The following is a 20,045-nucleotide window of genomic DNA, read 5'->3' on the forward strand; positions in this document are numbered from 1 at the left end:
GGGAAAAAAAAGTTTAAGCTAGGCATTGGTGGAGCACACCTTTAACCCAGTAATTGGGAGGCAGAGGCAGGTGGATGTCTGTGAGTTGAAGGCCAGCCAGGTCTGCATAGTGAGTTCCAGGACAGCCAGGGCTACACAGACCTTGTCTTAGCAAAACAAAACAACCACAAGTAGTTTGGGATTTGTTGATTCTTCTCTCTCCACGTCCTCTGCCCCCAGCTGAGGGTATGAAGTCAAATGCTGTGCAAGTTAGTGGAATTTGTTCTTTAGAAAATTTCAGTGTGGTTGTGGAACTAATTTGAAATCAAATTGGTTTCATTATGTGCAATCTGCCTTCAATTCTTGCTTTCTTTCCATTGTTACTGATTTATATCTCTTTTTTGTTTATTTTGAGACACTATAGTGTAGGTTATTCTAGAACCTGTGTGTGTGCTATTCTGTAATTCTACTTTATTATGTAATTCAATATATCTATTTAAATATTCTCGAAGTTATTCCATACCACTTCATAGAAAATCTCTCTCTCTCTCTCTTTCTCTTTTTCTCTCTCTGTGAGCGTGTGTGTGTGTGTGTGTGTGTGTGTGTGTGAATGCAGTGTCCATAGAAGCCCAATGCATCGGATTCCTTAGATCTGATATTACAGGTAGTTTTGTGAGCTGCCCGATGTCGGTGCTGGGGCTTGAACTCGGAGTCCTGCAAGAGCAGTATGTGCTCTTCATCTCTGAGGCATCTTTCCAGCCCAGCAGCTACAAAAGGGCTCATGGGTAAAGACACTGTCAGGGCTCAGGACCCTGTCCCGGCTCCCCTCCAGTTAGGCCACCGGCTCCGTTGCTCTAGCAACAAACCACCCCTGCAGGTAGTGGCAGAGAAGCCCCCTCCGGTTGGCCAAACGCTGGGCCCGCATGTCAGACCCCACCCCCAGCGCCTGCCCCACCGGCTCTCCCAAACCCCGCCTCTCCCGGGTCGGACCAATCAGAGAGGCAGACACATCGAGCGGCCGAGCTCGGGGCAGCCAATGGCGGCGTGTGTGAGATCCTGCGGCCACGCGGCGGCGGCGGCGGGCGGGTCGGCGGGCGGCAGGCGCTGAGGCGGCGGCGACCGCGGCCAGTCGCTGCTGAGGCGGCCGCGGGTGCGCGTCTTCTCGGCGGGGGCCGGGCAGGGCCGTCGCCTGGCGGTGAGGAAGCGCTCCCGGGGCGGGCGCCATGGCCACCAGCTAGGGCGGCGGGAGAAACGGCCGAAGCCCAAGATGCCGGAGCGTCGGCACGGCTGCGCCTCCGCCGTCTGCCATCCTTCATCCCGGCGCCTCACCTGCGCACACTCACATCGACATCCCTGGCCTGATGGAGACCGTTATCCCGTTTATGTGAGACCCTGCCCCCCACCCCCTCCCCACTTTTATGAGACAGTTCGCTTTGTAGCCCAGGCTGGCCTTGAACTCAGTGTTGGCTTCGAACTCTTCCCCCTCACACCCCATTTTTATAAGACAGTTCACTTTGTAGCCCAGGCTGCGAAGTCGATTCATTGTGCAGCCCACTTGGTCTTCGAATGCGTTGTGTAGCCTAGGCTGGCTGCAGACTTTGTAGCTCAGGCTGACCTCGGAATCACCGTCTAGCCCAGGCTGGCCCAGGGTGATGGTCGTCTTTGTGCTTCTGCCTCCTAAGTCCTGTGATGACGAGCATGGGCCACCGTGACCCCCCCTTTCCATGTCCGTCGCTGACTCCCCTTCATGGGGTGTAGTTCACATACCTTTTATTCGGAGACCCTTCATCTCTCTCCTTTGCTTAACTCTCCTGACTTGTCAACCTCCATCTCTTGCCTTTTCTTCTTCTGGACACCTGACCCTTCAGACATTTCCCACGGTCCTGATGCCTGTTCCTTTTTCCTTTTTTTAAGTTTTATTTTATACGTATGCATGCATGTCTTGTCTTCATGTATGAGTGCACCATGTGTGTGCCTAGTGCCCCAGGAGGTGTTGAGGACCCGGGAGTTGGAGTCACAGATGGTTGTGAGGCACCCTGTGGGTACTGGGAATTGAAGTCCCATCCTCTGCAAGAGGAACGAGTACTCAAGCCTCCGAGCACTGGGTCCAGTTAGCGCCCTTCCCATGTGAGTCAGGGCCTCACACCGGCTCTAGATTGGCCAGAACGGACTGTGTAGCCTTGAACTCCAAACAGTCTTGCTTCAGCCTCCCACTGGTTGGGATGACAGGCGTGAACCACAGTGAGCAAATTGAGAGCCTCATTGATGATCGCTCACACAGTGGTCTAGCACATGGAAGGTAGTCCCGCTTTACCTAGTACTTGGAGATCCTTTGACTGGCTCTCTTTGTGCCTCCCGCTCAACAGAAGAAATTGGTGGGTATTAGGCCTGGACTCTTAAGGGTTTCTCATTTTTGCATTTTGTTCATGCTTATTTGATTCTTATCTATCCTTTTATCTCAGGAAGAGGGGTCCTCATTCCTAAGGAGGATCTACTTGTCTCTGTCTTCTGAGTGCTGGGATTAAAGACTGCCATGTTCTCTTCTGGCTTCTGAAAGCGCTTGTGCATACCAGGTATACAATAAACTCATGTAGGCACATGCATTTGTATAGAAAATCCTAGCTGGGCGGGGTGGTGCACTCCTCTACTCTCAGCTCTCAGAAGGCTGAGGCAGCTGCATCTCTGTGAGATCAAGGCCAGGTAGGTCTATATAGTGAGTTCTATCTAGGTCAGCCAAGGTTACATCGTAAGACCCTGTCTCAAAAAACAAAACAAAACAAACAAAAATCTACAAACAACAACAACAACAACAGCAAAATCTTAACAAAACAAACACAGGAAAGGCAGAGCTACTTGTATGTGCACTTTCTGGCCTCCATACAGATCTGCTACCTCAAGACCAGACCTAGTTCTCCGTCCTTAAGCTCATCCAGGTGCAGTCTGCGGAGAGGCCAAAGCTGTGGGAAATGTGTGCTTCTCACCCGTGAAAGTAGAGTGTATGCACGGTTGAGGCTTTCCTCCGTCATTCTAAGTATATTTGAGATGGTTCCTCCAGAGAAAAAGGGAACTGTTTGCTCATGAAAGGCTTATAATGTCAAAAATCTGAAATTCATTTCTCTTACAACGCACACATGGCTTTTTGCTCATGTCATCCCTAGTGTCTGGGAAGCACTAGAGAATACCAAGACAGACGTAGCTGGCTCCTGGCTTGGCCAACAGTTTACCAAGTAGATGCATAAAGAAAACCATCCACCTGAGCCTCAGTTTCTTCACATCTAAAATTATTTTTAGAAATGTTCTTTTACTCTGGTGTTCCCCTCCAGTGCCACAGTGCATGAACTTGACCTAGGTTCTGATGCTACATGGCAGGTGCTTTAATGGTTGAGTTATATACACAGCCCACCTTGTTATTTCTTGTATTAAACATAAGTGATCACAATAAAGGTAAGATTGTTTTATACATCAGTGGGCATGGGAGTTGACACAGGCAAATGTAACACACTAATAGATGAAGAGTGCATTAGTTAGGAGCCGGAGAGATGGCCCAGTGGATAAGTGTTCTTGTTGCTCTTCCAGATGACCCAGGCTCAATTCTCTGTACCCACATGGTGGCTCACAACCATCTCTATCTCCAGTTCTAGGAGATCCAGTGCCCTCTCCTGGCCTTCACAGACACAAGTGCATGCATGTGGTGCACAGACATGCCTGCAGGCAAACACCATGTACATGTAAAGAAAAAGGATTGCAAGGGGCTGGGTTGAGGACTCAGTGAGTAAAGCACTTTCCATACAAGCATGAGGTTTAGAATCCAGATTCCCAGAACCTGTGCAGAGAGCAGGCAGGTATGGCAACTGTCTCTTTTTCCAGCACTTGGGAGGCAGAGACAAGATCCCAGGAGCGAGCTGCCTGGTTAGACTCGCCAAGATCTATGAAAGATCCCACTTCAGTAAATCAAGTGGACAGTGATTGAGACTTTGAGTCTCCACATTCAAGCACACAATGCACATGCAAAAGGACCAAACCAGTGGAGGGTCAAAGGAAAAGGTGAACTTGTACTTTTCGCCTTCCTAAGGCGAGTGAAATGATAGCCTTAAACCTGAAAGGAAGAGCCAGTAGTCTAACCTTAGGAAAGAGATAGCTGCCTAGAGTGTTAGTTGAGTAAGTTTTAATGTGACCATTCTGTGCTTCACTGAATAGCCAATGTGCATATATTATATTATGCTGTAGTCTGTGGCAGAAAGCAAAGGGCACAGTGTTGTCAATGTCTTCTGGGAACTCACAAAGACTCTAGTTACAACCAACACTAACATCACTAACTTCTTGGCAGTTGAAACTTATTCATTCAAAACCAATTCATTCCAGCTTTGGGGGCCAGAGAGATGGCCCAGAGGTTAAGAGCACAGAGGATCTAAGTTCAGTCCCAGCGCTCACGTCAGGTGGCTCACAGTCACCCGTAACTCCAGTTCTAGTGGATCTCCAGTCGCTCTCCTACCTCTGTGGACACTGTACTTATGTGCACACACATTCATATTTAAAAATGACAAACACCTACTTTCAAGGAGCTCACAGTTTGTTGGAAAGCAGACAAATTAACCATGTAATATAACGGAGTGGTGTAATTGATCTTAGTGCATGACACTAAGTAAGGCATTGAATTGAAAGGATGAGTCGGGGTTATACATAGACGTGGTGCCTTGCACAAGCAACTTGGAGATGCTTCAGGTTGATGCAGACAGACAGCGTTGGGTGAGAGAGAAGGGGAGACCAGTGCTGGAGGTAAGAGGAGTTAGAGACCAAGGCAGATGCAGGCTGGGGCTGGATCCCAAAGAGTTTTCCTTACAATTCAGTGAGAGGTTGCTTTCCGAGAGGAACTGCCCACTCCAAGGTTTTAAGCAGGGAATGTTGAGTGTATTTGCACATTGGAATAGTGAAGAAACTGAGTGGAGAGAGTTAAAGCTCAGGCACGAGGCTGGGGATAATTGGTGTTTATATTTCATTCTGTGTGTGCACACGTGCCATGTAATGTGTGCCATGTACAGAATTCTGTCAGAGGACAGCTTGAGGGAGTGGCTTCTCTCCTTCTGTGGGATTGAATTCAGGTTGACGGGCTTGGTGCAAAGTGTCTTTACCCACGGAGCCATCTTGCTGGTCCTGCTGTAAATTTTGTAGTTACTCTGTTGATTAAAAAAAAGAAGAAGAAGTAAGCCAGATGGTGATTGAGCATACTTTTAATCCCAGCAGTCATAAGGCAGAGGCGCAGAGGATTTCTGAGTTCGAGACCAGCATGGTCTACAGGGTGAGTTTCAGGATAGCCAGGGCTGTTACACAGAGAACCCTTGCCTCAAAAAGAAGAAGATGATAGTGAACTACCAACAAGTAGGGCTAGAGAGATAGCTCAGCTGTTAAGAGCACTAGCTGCTTTTCCAGAGGACCTGGGTTCAATTCCCAGCATGTGCATGGTGGCTCACAGCCGTCTGTAAACCTCTTCTAGCCTTCCTGGGCACCAAGCCATAAGTGGTACACAGACACACCCCTACACATAAAATAAAAATAATAAATACCCTTTGAGGATAATGTTTATAATTGCAAAACCTTTTCATCTCTTTCAGATTACTTTGTTTCTGTTTACTTGTAGTTCATTGTTTTACTTTTTGATTACTTTGTTGAATATTTGCTTCATTTGTCACAGATGACTTTCTAGGTGTTTCAAGAACGTTTAGGAAATGACCCTTCACTCCTTTATCTCTTTTACCTGTGGGTTCTTGGTTTTATCCTTACCCACTATTCATGAGTCCACAGCATACTGGATGATGATGGGTTTTCATAAAGATTGCAGTCTACTAGTGTAAACTAACCACATGCAGTGGTCTGTCTGAGTGGACACAAGATGTTTTCACCCAGTAGTTTGAGGTTGCAGAAGGGGAAGTGGTTGATTTGGGGCTGGAGGATGGAAAAAGCACCTCGAGAAGATGTCCCTGAGGGATGTATAAAGGAAAAGGAGAACAACACCGGAGGCGAGCACAGGCAGTTGTTGACAAGCTGGAGCTGGTCTGAATAGTCCTGAGGGCAGGCTCCATGGCACCAGTCCTGCTTGGGAGGTAAAGGCACACAAGGACCAGTCCCAGTGGGCGCCCTGGAAGCTGCTCTTTAAAAAGGAGAACCCAGCAAGTTTGCTCCATTTCCTTTGCTCCCTGTTCCGTCCTTTCATAATTTCCACTCTGAGCCGGGCGGTGGTGGCGCACGCCTTTAGTCCCAGCACTCGGGAGGCAGAGGCAGGTGGATCTCTGTGAGTTCGAGGCCAGCCTGGTCTCCAAAGCGAGTTCCAGGAAAGGCACAAAGCTACACAGAGAAACCCTGTCTCGAAAAACAAAAAACAAAAAAACAAAAAAAAAAAAAAAAAAAACATAATTTCCACTCTGATTACTGTGAAAGAGTTTATCATTGCTCTTGTTTTGTGGATTAGAAAACTATGACTCAGTGCTTTATCTAATGTCAGGTGACGAAGAACAAGTCTTATTCAGACCAAGCTCAGTTCCCCCATCTCTTGTGCTCCCGGGCCCCCAAGTGTATCCTGGATGTTAGGGGCAGTTGTTAATGCCTGGCCAGCTCTCTGCTCCTGACCATAGGGCCTATTGAAGTCTGCTGCCTCCAGTCAGGTCCATCCATCCTTGGAGTTCTTTGTCTAGGCTTGAGGCCTCCTGAGCGTGCCTCCTTCCACATTAGCGAATCTGTTGGTGTCGTCCTTGTTCACAGCATGGTTAGGCTCATGTTGGTGCAATTTCATGGGTGGAGCTTCTCTTGCATTTCTAGGAGAGGGAATCTCACAGCAGCTTTTTGTTCCTCTGGTCTTACAGTGTTTCTGCCCCCTCTCCTACACTTAATCCTTGAGCCTTAGGTTTAGGAGTTGTGTTGAAGATGGGAGATTTATTTATTTTTATGTTCTACATATGGGTGTTTTGCCTACATGTATGTCTGTGTATTGCATGAGTGCCTGGTGCCCACTGAAGCCAGAAGAGGGGGTCAGTTCCCCTGGAACTGTAGTTATAGACGGTTATGAGATGCCGTGTTCTGGGACTTGAAGAGTAGTCATTGTTCTTAACTGCTGAGCTGTCACACATTGCCCCCACCCCCAATCAGCAAAACAACCACAGAATCCAAGCAGGGTCAGCAAGATGGGTCGGTCAGTGGAGACACTTGACACCAGCCATCTCCCTCAAGTTGCACAGTGTGGCATTTGAATTTCACTTTTTATTGTGTGTATGTGTATAGGAGAGGTGGGTAGCCTTGGGCCATGGCGAGCTTGTGGAGGTGAGAGGACAACTTAACTTGTAGGAGTTGGTTCTCTCTTATTTTGATGTGAGTTTGGGGGCTTGAAGTCAGGACATCAGAATGGCAGCAAGCACCTTTACTCAGGAAGCCACCTTGCTGGCTAATCATTACTGGTTTTATTTTTCCGTTTATTTATTTGAGTTCATTTTGCTTGCTTGTTTGTTTGAGATAGGCTCTCATTCTATAGCCTTGGCTGGCCTGGAGCTTGCTATAGGGCCTCAAACCCGGAGAGATACACCTGCCTTGGCCTCCTGAGTGCTGTGGTTAAAGGTGTGCACCACCACATCTGGCAGTGCTGTGTTTAATGTTTATTCTATGAGTTTGGGTGTTTTGTCTGCTTATGTGTCTGTGCACCACATGCATGCAGTGCCCCTGGAGGCCAGAAGAGGGGGGATGGGTTCCCTGAGACTGAGTTACAGACAGCTGTGAGCCACCATATGGGGGCTGGGAATCCAACCTGGTTTCTCTGGAAGAGCAGCCAGTGCTCTTTACCTCTGAGCCATCTCTCTCTCCAGCTCAGTGCTGTTTTTAATTAGCAGAAGGACTTTGGAAATTTTGCAAAGATTTTGGGGAGTGAGTGTAAATGCTTGCCTAGCATGTGAAGCCTTTTATTTGGTCTCCAACACTACATAAACAATGAAAGAGGAAGAAGACAGGGAAAGAGAAATTGTGACACTCTGAGTCTAGAAGCTTTCTGGTCTTTCTAAGCAGTCAGTGTCATTTGGGCTGCAGAGACAGCACATGCTGCAGGGAGCAGTTCTATTAATAGTGTTTTAAGTTGTGTTTTGACAGAGTTTCTGTTCTTTCTCTTGACTAAAACTGAAACGAAGCATCCTAGGGTTCTTTTCTGGTTCTGTTTGAAAAGACATGATGAAGCATTTAAGGTTCTGGGAAGAGGCCTCTCTCTCTTGTCACACAGATGTCCATATACACTTGCATGTATGGAGTGTTAGGATGTGTAAAGGAAGTGGTCAGGTCAGCCTTTACTGTGCTTTTTTTTTTTTATTGACTTAGCTTTACATTATATATATATATATATATATATATATATATATATATATATATATAATCTTTCATCATACCCTCCCATTATCCTCTCTTAGTTCCTTCTCTCACCTTCCCAGCAAGCCCTCCAACTTCCATGTCTTTTTGAAAAGATTTATTTTTATTATTATGTGTATGGGGGTGTATGGACATGAGTGCAAATGCCCACAGAGGTCAGAGGTGTAAGCTTCCGATGGAGCTGGGGTTACAGGCAGTTGGAAGCTGCCTGATGTGGTTTCTGAAAATCAAACTCAGGTCCGAGGGAAAAACAGTATGGACTCTTAACTGCTGCAAGCCACAGGAAAATGTAATGGAATTCAGCAACTATCACAAAAGCTACTACTTGGAAAAGTCAGGGACTTCTCCAAAGGTCAAGCCCTGGTTTAAGAAGTCTTGGTGATCTTTTATCTTTTGTATATATATTAGCTGGTTCCTACAGTGATTTTCTTGGAAATATGTGCATGCTTCCAAGAACTCCTAACAGAGTATTTATCTAAAATACCTACAAGAAGAAAAAAAAGCTGGGCGGTGGTGGCGCATGCCTTTAATCCCAGCACTCAGGAGGCAGAGCCAGGAGGATCTCTGTGAGTTCGGGGCCAGCCTGGGCTACCAAGTGAGCTCCATGAAAGGCTCAAAGCTACGCAGAGAAACCCTGTCTTGAAAAACAAAACAAAAAAAAAAAAGAAAGAAAGAAAAAGAAAAATACCTACAAGAAGAAAAAAAAGCTGGGCAGTGGTGGCGCATGCCTTTAATCCCAGCACTCGGGAGGCAGAGCCAGGCAGATCTCTGTGAGTTTGAGGCCAGCCTGGGCTACCAAGTGAGTTCCAGGAAAGGGGCAAAGCTACACAGAGAAACCCTGTCTCGAAAAACCAAAAAAAAAAGAACAGAAAAAAGAAAGAAAGAAAGAAAAAGGCCAAATGAAACAACACCTGTCTCCTAGGTCAGGAGGATAGCTTTATTTCTTGTGCACTTTAGGGTGAGACCCTCCTTCTTTACAGCCTTACTAATAGACTCCTAATTTCTTACGTAGCCACTTCTAGGAATCCATAGGAATGTAGACTGAACACATAAATTCCCTTCTTGATATACTAACCAATGACCTCTCCTTTACCACTTCCCTTTTTGGTTATAAAAGAAAGCCTGGTGGTCACTGCCTGAGGAAAATTCTTACCTGCCTTTATGACACCGTAAGAATTCAAGCCTGGTGACCTTGTTCTGTAAGAGGATTGTTGTTACTTGGGTTTATAACTGAAATCCTGAGAGACTTAGAACTGAGAGAATAAGGAGACTGAGAGGAGGAAAGAGAGAGGAAAAAAGAAAACAGAAGAACTAGATGGGTAAGAAGTGGAGAGGAACGGACTAGATGGGAAGAACTAGATTGAAGGGCTAAGAGAGGAACGAGAGGAACGAGATGGAAGATGAGGAAGAGCCAGATGGGGAAGAAGATGAGAGAGGAGCTAAGATGGGAAGGAACTAGATGAATGAGAACCTAGATGGGGCAGAACTAAGATAAGAGAATTAAGATTATTAGAGAATTAGGGGGGACAGCAGATAAATGTAGAGAGAATTAACAGAAAGGAACTAGGCTTGAGTACAGAACTGAAGCTGTGTAGATAGGATTTTATCCCAGAGGAATAAAGTAGACGGACAAAGAGCTTAGTGTACTTAGATTTCCCGAAAATAGTTCTGTTGTTCGTCGTTTCTCTTCTGAGTCCCTGGGAAGTATATTATTAAGTCTGGTCCTTTAATATTATACAAGACTTAACCACTGAGGCATCTCTCCAGTCCCTGCCATGTCAGGTTTTTTGTTTGTTTGTTTGTTTGTTTTTTGTGTGTGTGTATATGTGTGTGTGTAGGCCTAATCTCAATGGTGTCTTCCTCAGTTTCTTTGCACTTTATTGAGGCAAGGTCTCTCACTGAACCATGACCTTACTGATTGAACCAGTCTTAACTGGCCAGCTTGCCCTAGGGAACCCCTGTCTCTGTTTCCCAAGTGGGAAGATCACAGGTAGCTACCATGCCTGGCCCCCTTTTTTGTGGACTCTAGGGATCTAGACTGATTCTCACCCTTGCCTGGCAAGGGCTTTACCCCTCGAATCATATCCCCAGCTGTGTGTTTTCGTAAAGGGCTATTAGCCAAGGCTTTGGAAGGAAGAACATCAAGGTGTAGGGACCCCAGGCTTGACCCTTTCTCTTATCTAGAGAATGGTACTGCCAAATGGGCTCTTTTGGAAGCTTGCTGGAGATGCCTTAGACAGTGTGAGCTGGCTCTCTGCTCCAGCTGCTGTGGTGGAGGTGAGGTGTAGACAAAGGCTTTGGGCTGTAAGGACTGAACATCTTTTGGAGTAAATGCAATGTGTAAGATGAAATGCAAAAGGACATTTGAAGATTTGGTTGGCTCTGGAGAACTGCTGAGGAGAATCTACTGCCTGAGCCTTGGATTGTTCATCTGTGAAGTGGGGTGACGCTGAGGCCCCTTGTAGCAGGGCTGCAGTATGGACCTGTGATCTTCAGTTTGAGAAACATCCAAGGAGGAAGTCAAGCTTCATAAGTTAGTGAAAATGTGCAGAAGCCAAAGACCCCTTCTTGGATTTTTTGGTGTTTTTGTCTGGACAACATGCCCAAGGGATCCTTCTGTCCTAACTGAATTAGGGGTATCCAGTGGGTGATGGGTTGATGGCCTGGTAGGTATACAGAAGTCACTTGTAGGATCAGGAAGATCTGTGTCTGAGTATGTTGGAGAAACTGTTAGCACTCCTCAGTATGCTCAGAATGGGAGTTGAGATGTTTTAGTAGAAAACTGGTAATGGTAGAAGATACTGCAGATATTAGCTATGTTAACCTTTTCTTTTTTGAGCTAGAGTCTCTAGCTCAGGATGGCCCCAATTCCATTTGTAGCTAAGGATGGCCTTGAAGCTAAGTATGTCTTTTTATTCCTCATCTTCTTACCTCATCCTTCTCAGTACTGGGATAGTAGACATGACCATGTTGTTAATTTTTTTTTCTTTTTGATTTTTTGAGACAGGGTTTCTCTCTGTAGCCCTGGCTGTCCTGAACTTTCTCTGTAGACCAGGCTAGCCTCCAGAGATCCATTTGTCTCTGCCTCAATGCTGCGATTAAAGGCATGCGATACCATGACTGGCTCACCTTGTTAATTTTTTGTAAGATATACTTTTTATTTTTTATTTTAGTGGGGGTAACTAGTCATTTGTTTTTGTTTTACAACTGGGTGGGTTTTTCCCTCTCATGGGGAGAGAAGTCTCATGCAAGCTGCACAATCACTACCACTGAGCCTCGCCCCCACGTGGCTGCAGTTGACTTTCACCTTGCTGACTTCCAAGGTAATTTTGAAAGACGTTGAGTCACCTGTCACCTATTGTATCCTGACAGTTGTCAAAAGTTAGCACGTTAAATGTAATTGAACATGTGAAGTGTAGGTTTTTATCAAAAAGCCTTGCTCGTTCAGAATAATTCTGGCTAGTTTTACTTCCCTGCTCTCCTGTAGTATGCTTATACAAACCTAAAACAAATGGAGCGTGTTAGAAAGCCACTCCTGTGACAATCCAAAGATAAAGCAACCATTAGTAAAGCCCCTAAAATCAGCTCTGCTCTGTTTCGTTTATTTTGAAAATTTCATTAGTTTGTAAAATAGACATGACAGCTTTTCCCCCCAGGATCATTTCTCTGTCAATATCAGTGAAATTTATCATTCACTTCGTTCATTGCCACTGGACTCATGCCACTAAGTACTGTTTGATCAGAAACATTATGAAGTGATTGGAAAATTTAGGGCCATGGCCTCCTGACTTAAATCCACCTTCTTGTTTTCCATGAAAAGCGTTGTGTTTTCCCTCAAATTTCCCTTCATTGAAAAGAAAAAGCAGCTTGAGAGATGCCTCAGAAGTTATGCTCTTGCATCACTTGCATTCTGCTCTGACACCCAGGTCAGGCAGCTCTCACAGCTTCCTGTAACTCCAGATCCAGAGGACCCAGCACCCTCTGTGGTGATATTGTGTTCCCCAAAATATTGTGCGCCCTAATAAACTTATCTGGGGTCAGAGAACAGAACAGCCACTAAATAACAGAGGCCAGAAAATGGTTGCACACACACCTTTAATCCTAGCGTTCCAAAGGTAGTGATCCATCTGGATCTCTGTGAGTTCAAAGCCACACTGGAAACAGCTAGGCATGGTGACTCACGCCTTTAATCCCAGGAAGCAATGGCAGAAAGATATATAAGGCGTGAAAAACGAGGAACTAGGCCTGGTTAATCTTTTATGCTTTTGAGCAGCAGTTCACCCGAGATTCATTCTAGATGAGGACTCAGAGGCTTTCAGTCTGAGGAAACAAAATCAGCTGAGGAATTGGCGAGGTGAGGTGGCTGTGGCTTGTTCTGCTTCTCTCATCTTCCAGCGTTGACCCCAGTACCTAGCTCCAGGGTTGATTTTTATTAATAAGACCTGTTAAGATTTGTTCTACAGGCCGGGCGGTGGTGGCGCACGCCTTTAATCCCAGCACTTGGGAGGCAGAGCCAGGCGGATCTCTGTGAGTTCGAGGCCAGCCTGGGCTACCAAGTGAGCTCCAGGAAAGGCGCAAAGCTACACAAAGAAACCCTGTCTCGAAAAACCAAAAAAAAAAAAAAAAAAAAAAAAAAAAAAAAAAGATTTGTTCTACAGGGGGCTGGAGAGATGGCTCAGAGGTTAAGAGCATTGGCTGCTCTTCCAGAGGTCCTGAGTTCAATTCCCAGCAACCACATGGTAGTTCACAACCATCTGTAATGAAATCTGGTGCCTTCTTCCGGCATGCAAGCACACATGCAGGCAGAACACTGTATACATAATAAAAATAAATAAATCTTTAAAAAAAAAAAAAGATTCGTTCTACAACCCTCATCGAGACTCCTCCAGCACCTGTACCCATGCGTGCACACACGGGCGTGCGCTCACACACACACACACACACACACACACACACACACACACACACACAGAGGCATACACAAAATTAATAATAAATATAATCTTTAAAAAAGAAGAACCAAGCCAGGCAGTGGTGATGCAGTGATGCATGCCTTAAATCCCAGGGTTTCATTAAAAGAAATCCTGTCTTGAAAAACCAAAAAAAAAAAAAAAGACCTTTTTTCTACACAGTTCTGTGACCTTTTTGTTTGTTTGAAATACTCTCATGTAGGCAAGGCTGGTTTTCCTGCCTCCACCTCCTAAGTGGAGAGATCTCAGGCATGTGCCACCATGCTGGGTTTATGTGGTACTGGAGATGAATCCCAGGGATTTGTGCATTCACGCAAACACTCCCCCAGTTTTTGTCTGTCCAGTGCACATGTGGGCACACGTGTGTTGAGAGGCCAAGTGACTAATTCCAGTGTTGTTCTTCTGGTGCCATCCACTTTTTCTTAGCCAAGCAGGTTAGACAGGTGGCCAGAGTCCTGCCTGCCTCCACCTCCCTTTGCTGAGATTGCACACACATGCTCTGTGCATGTGCCTTGCTTTTTAAATTTATGTGTGCATGTGCTCATGTGTGCACATGTGCAAATATAAACAAGTGTATATGGAGGTAAATAATATTGGAAGTCAGTTCTCTGCTTCTACTGTGAGTTCAAGGAATTGAACTCAGGTTGTCAGGCTTGCACAATAGATACTTTTACCTGTTTATACACACACACACACACACACACACACACACACACACACACACACACACATACCCCTATCTTAACATGGATTCTGAGGGTAGAAAAGTGGTGCTAGTGCTCTTAAGGCAAGCATTTTGCTCATTGAAATATTTATCTCCTCAGCCCTCCATCTTTAAAAGGTTCCCCTTGAACTCCTTGTCATGGCACATGAATCCTGGATCACAGCCTCTTGCTATTTCCAAATAGACTCATTGCTCTGGACAGCTCGTCTTTCTGGTAGTCATTTTAGGTTGGCGTCATTCTAATAGCTTTGTCGTTCTGAAACTTCAAAGTGTGAGTCCTTCAGCTTTATTCTTTGTCGAGGTTGTTTTGGCTAGAATGAGGTTTTATTACGCTAAGTTTGATCGAGTGACTCCTTGCTTAGAATCAGTCACATTGAATTCTGTTGTACAATTTCACATCCCTTCCTTACACTGTGAGGTTTGTAGTCCAGCCCCTGCCTGGTTTCCTCTCTTCTTCATTTGCCCTCTTGTTCCCCGTCTTGTAACTACACTGGCCTTTTCCTCCTGACAGCTTTCCAATGCCTTCTCAACATGGCCCTGGGGCTTGGCATGCCCTTCACCTCACACTCCTCACTCCTACGCATTCTTCAAGTCTTAGCCCAAGTGCCACTTTGAAGGAAAGACTGGTTTGAGGGGTGGCTTTAGTAATGCACTAGCCTAGCAAGCACGAGGATGTGAATTAGACCCCCAGAACCCATGTGAAAAACTCTGAGTGTGGTGGTGCATGCCTGTAATCCCAGTGCTGGAAAGGTAGAGACAGGTGGAGCCTCAGGGCTCACTAGCCTGCCAGTATAACATCAATGGTGAATCCCAGGCCAGTGGAAATCCCTGTCTCAAGAGGTGGGTAGTGTTTCTGAGGATGACACCCAAAGTTGACCTCTCACCTCTACCTACAGGCACACTCTCACAACACACACACACACACACACACACACACACACACACACACACACACACACGGACAAGCATTGAGTCTAAACATCTGGTGTCATCTGGTTATTAGACCCTTTGGTTCTTGGGTTTTTCTGGGTTTTGTTTTGTTCTGTTTTGTTTTGTTTTAATGTGCATTGATGTTTAACCTGTGTGTCTGTATAAGGGTGTCAGATGCACTTGAGTTGTAGACAGTTGTGAGCTGCCATGTGGGTGCTGGGAATTGACGAGGGTTCTCTGGAAGAGCAACCAGTGCTCTTAACTACTGAGCCATCTCTCCAGCCCCCTTATATTCTTTTTATCTGATGTCCTCCTGAATTATTTCCTGCATGCTTAAAAGTGTCATGCTATTTCTTCCTTGGGCCTGTTGTCATTTGGGTGAGGCAGACCCTCAGCTCTGTAATGGACTGCCCCCCTTTTCTCGTTTGGGAAGGTCCCCCTCCTCCTGACAATACAGTTCTAATTTCATCAACCAGAGTGTGACTGTTCTAGGGTTGGATCTTACTGGTTTCTGTTTCTTGGTCTTGCCATTGCTTTTCTTCTCATAAGCTCCCTTGAAATTGAACTCTGGGATAACATCTTAAGTGTGTCTTCCATACAATGGATACCATTTTGTATTAAGATTCTTTAGTGCTGTATTGCTACCAATTATCTTAGTTAATGCTTTTTATTTGTAGTCTTTTTTATTAAGCCAATCTTTTTTTTTTTTTTTTTTTTTTTTGGTTTTTCGAGACAGGGTTTCTCTGCGTAGCTTTGCGCCTTTCCTGGAGCTCACTTGGTAGCCCAGGCTGGCCTCGAACTCACAGAGATCCGCCTGGCTCTGCCTCCCGAGTGCTGGGATTAAAGGCGTGCGCCACCACCGCCCGTTAAGCCAATCTTTTAATCTCAACCGATTCTTCAGGATTCTTGATTGAAGTTCTGTGCAATGCCTGACAGAATAGTATGTGCTCAGTGACATCAAATGAATTAACATATGAATAAACAAAATCCATATCTCGGTGGCATAGCTCACTGAGACTATTAATTCAATTTTAGTTGTGTATTCATGTTTAGAACACGGCTGTGTTGAGGTGTGATTTGTGTGTCATGATGGTCACCCATTGTTAGAGTATAATTCAGTGATTTCCTTAGATCATATAGGTGTGCAACTGTGACAGCAGTCGAGGCAGATAGTTCCCATCTGCTGTGGAAAGTCCCACGTTGCAGATGGCAGTTAAAGTCTTGATTCTGCAGTCTGTTCTCTCTCTGCGAGCTTGCCCATATGGGTATGCTGTATATGTGTGTGGTCGTTACTTTTTAGATAGTTAAATGGAAGTTATTATATATATACTGCTCTGTGGTGATGGTGCATGCCTTTAATCCCAGCACTGGAGAGGCAGAGGCAGGAGGATCTCTGTGAGTGTGAGGCCAGTCTGGTCTATAGAGGGAGTTCCAGGAGAGCAAGGGCTGTTATCTAGAGAAACCCTGTTTCAGAAAAAAATACACACACACACACACACACACACACACACACGCACGCACGCACGCACGCGCGCGCGCACGCACGCACACACACACACACACACACACACACACACACATACACACACTATTATGAACGGCTTAGACATACCCCACCCCTATTTGTGTAAAGTATCTGTGCTCTTGTAATTGTTTTTCCAGCATGGTTTCTAGGAGTTGCCTCTGTCTGCCTAGCTCAGTGCCCAGAAGTCAGCTGGTGCTTGAATAGTGCTTGGATTAGACAACTGAGCCTTTGAGCTTTTCCACCAGGAGATCTGAGCTGGAGCAGGGGAGCTGTCAAGTTCAGGCTGTTTGGACATCTACTTGTTTCCTTTGCATTCCCTTCCTTTCCCTTTCCCATTCCCCCTTTCCCCTTTCCCTTCTCCTTCTTAATTATTCAGACAAGGTATCACACTAGTCCAGCCTGACCTGTATGTAGGTCAGTATATAGCCCAGGCTAGCACCAAACTCCCAGCATTCTGCCTGCCTCCAATTTCTGAGTATTGGGATTATAAATCTGAGCCATCCAAACTTCTCCTTTCCCGACTCTTTGGTGCCTGAGTTGCCCAGCTAGTCCTGCAGCCTCAGCCTGCTAGAGTTGCTCACCTTCTTGTTCACCTTGACAGTGCACATGGGCATGTGTCTTGTTCACCACCTCAAATTAGCAAGCTCCCATCCACTTTCGAGCAAAAGCTGCCAGTGCTAACTGTTTACGCTGCCCTGCTGCCCTTGGTACCTCCTGAGTTGGGAGATGGTGGAGTTACAGACTCTCGCTTGTTCTGACCATCTTGTACAGTGTTTAGTTGTAAATGTTCTTAAGTTGTTCATTCCTTTGATTTCCAGAGCACTGAAAGGCCCAATTGTCAATCAAGCTTTATAATTGGTTGGGGTGGGGAATTGACTGCATTGTCACTGGGCCAGAGCTGGAAGTCTTGATTCTCAGAATATCTCCTCCTCCTCCTCCTCCTCCTCCTCCTCCTCCTCCTCCTCCTAAGACTTCTTTATGTTTTTATTTTATATGTGTGGTTGTTTTGTCTATGTGTGTGTATATGTATCACATGTGTGCCTGGCACTTATGGAAGCTGGAGGAGAGGGCATCAGACCCCCTGAAAATGAAGGTACAGATGAATATTAGCTACCATGTGGGTGCTGGGAATTGGACCCAGGTCCTCTGAAAGAGCAGCAAGTGTTGAGCCATCTCCCCAGCCCCTTAGAATAAATTTTTTTCTCTAGTATATCCAATCATTTCTCTGTTTTAATTAGCATCCTGCTGGGAAATAGAGCCAGTAGGGTATGTTTAGGAGCGCGCGCGCGCGCACACACACACACACACACACACACACACACACACACACACACACACATACCAGGGGTTGGGAGGATGGAACCGCGAAAAGATTGATTTTAAGGAACTGGCCTAGTGATTATGAGACTGCAAATTGAAATCCCTAGGACAGTTAGGCACTCTGGACTCCTAGTTAGGTAATTTGTCTTTATAATAGAATGTGGAGCTAGTGATAGTGGTATTGTGTGTGTGTGTGTGTGTGTGTGTGTGTGTGTGTGTGTGTGTGTGTGTGTGTGTGTGAAGCAATTTGAATACAAGTGATCAATATTAGATTGGATTCCTAACATTTAATACATGTTAGAATGAATTAAATATTTGCTAAATTTGCTGCTAAAAATAGTTTTGGTTTTTCTATTGTGAGCCAGGTGCACAGCTTCAGACCTGTGAAATCAAAAAAAGCTGTTTCTGATTATAAGCATTTGTTTGTTGGAGGGGGTGGGGCTCTCTTCTAGAGGTTGGACCTGGGTCTTCATGCTAGGTAAGCACTCTGCCATTAAGCTGTATTCCCAGCATCCTTTTCTTTTGAGACAAGATCTTGTGAAGTTGCCCACACTGGCCTGGTATGTACTCTGTACTGTAGGCTGGCCTTAACGCAGTCTGCTTACCTCATCCTCCTGAGTAGCCAGGTTGTAGGCCTGCCCCACAGTGCTTCACCGCCTCGTTTGTGCCCACATGTGTGGATCTTATGTTCTTAGGATAGTAAAGCATCCAGATTGTTTCTGCTGCTTTCTGTCTAAAATGATTGATGACTGGTTTGTAAACATCATAATGTGATGATAATCTTTGTTTTTTTCTTACCAGATGCTGACCATCTTTCTGAAGTACAATCTCCATGGCTTAAACATTTCTTGACAATCATTTTGAGCAAATTATATGTTTAATAAGAAGATAACCACATCAAGATGGTGGGAAAGCTGAAGCAGAACTTACTTTTGGCGTGTCTGGTGATTGGTTCTGTGACAGTGTTTTACCTTGGCCAGCATGCCATGGACTGCCATCACCGAATAGAGGAACGTAGCCAGCCAGCTAGACTGGAGAACCCCAAGACAACTGTGGGAACTGGCCTGGATATCAAATCCAACAAAACACTCACCTATCACAAAGATATGCCTTTAATATTTATCGGAGGTGTGCCTCGGAGTGGAACCACGCTCATGAGGGCTATGCTGGATGCACATCCTGACATCCGCTGTGGAGAGGAAACCAGGGTCATCCCTCGAATCCTTGCCCTGAAGCAGATGTGGTCCCGGTCCATTAAAGAGAAGATCCGCCTGGATGAGGCTGGTGTCACTGATGAAGTGCTGGATTCTGCCATGCAAGCCTTCCTTCTGGAGGTCATTGTTAAACATGGGGAGCCAGCACCTTATTTATGTAACAAAGATCCTTTTGCCCTGAAATCCTTGACTTACCTTGCTAGGTTATTTCCCAATGCCAAATTTCTCCTGATGGTCCGAGATGGCCGGGCAACAGTGCATTCAATGATTTCTCGAAGAGTTACCATAGCTGGATTTGACCTGAACAGCTACAGGGACTGTTTGACCAAGTGGAATCGGGCCATAGAAACCATGTACGACCAGTGTATGGAAGTTGGTTATAAAAAGTGCATGTTGGTTCACTACGAACAGCTTGTCTTACACCCTGAGCGGTGGATGAGAATGCTCTTAAAGTTTCTCCATATTCCGTGGAACCATTCAGTTTTGCACCATGAAGAAATGATCGGGAAAGCTGGGGGAGTGTCTCTGTCAAAGTGAGTAAATGCAATGTTTCTACTTCTTTTTTAACCCTGTATTCAACTGATAAAGGTACGGAAGCATGCCACTTACATTGGCTCAGGCCAGTACTTGAGAGGCAGAGGCAAGCTTCTGTGAGTTTGAGGCCAGCCAGGTCTAGGAAATGTTGCAAACCAGTCAGGGCCACAGAGAGACCCTGTCTCAAGAAAGAAAAGATATACACAAGTTTATGTTTGTGTTTGTTTTTCATTGTTGAGGTTTCTTTGGTTCATTTGCTACCAGTTTATTTTCTGTCCTTCCATTTTGATCATATCTAGTGATTTGTGTCTGTTTGATCAGTCCAAACCTAAGCTACATGCAGTGAAAAGCTTTTTCACTGACCTCAGGCTTCAGTGTCCATCATTCACGTTCAGTGGCTTCTGATTCCTAGGTAGTTCTGCAAATAAGAATAATTGGCTTTTTTTGTAGCTTGTATC

At 45.5% G+C, this 20,045-nt stretch overlaps 1 protein-coding gene across 5 annotated transcripts in view; it reads left to right on the top strand.

The window, feature by feature from the left end:
* The first annotated feature begins 1,068 nt into the window (after window positions 1-1,068).
* Window positions 1,069-20,045, top strand: part of LOC121825302 (protein-tyrosine sulfotransferase 1-like) — a 40,333-nt gene continuing 21,356 nt past the window's right edge. For 2 of the 5 annotated variants that reach the window (XR_013047828.1, XM_076561203.1), the window contains exons 1-2: window positions 9,485-9,689; window positions 18,641-19,586. Coding sequence is in view for 4 of the 5 variants with exons in the window: in XM_076561203.1 (XP_076417318.1) it covers window positions 18,742-19,586 (845 nt within the window). In the remaining variant the exon portion in view is untranslated. Of the gene's footprint in view, window positions 1,364-2,441; window positions 2,553-9,483; window positions 9,690-11,377; window positions 11,514-18,640; window positions 19,587-20,045 lie in introns of those variants that run through there. The other 3 variants (XM_076561205.1, XM_076561206.1, XM_076561204.1) reach the window with 3 other exon arrangements.

The sequence above is a fragment of the Peromyscus maniculatus genome, chromosome 23, assembly GCF_049852395.1.
Source record: "Peromyscus maniculatus bairdii isolate BWxNUB_F1_BW_parent chromosome 23, HU_Pman_BW_mat_3.1, whole genome shotgun sequence".
Taxonomy (NCBI): Eukaryota; Metazoa; Chordata; class Mammalia; order Rodentia; family Cricetidae; genus Peromyscus; species Peromyscus maniculatus.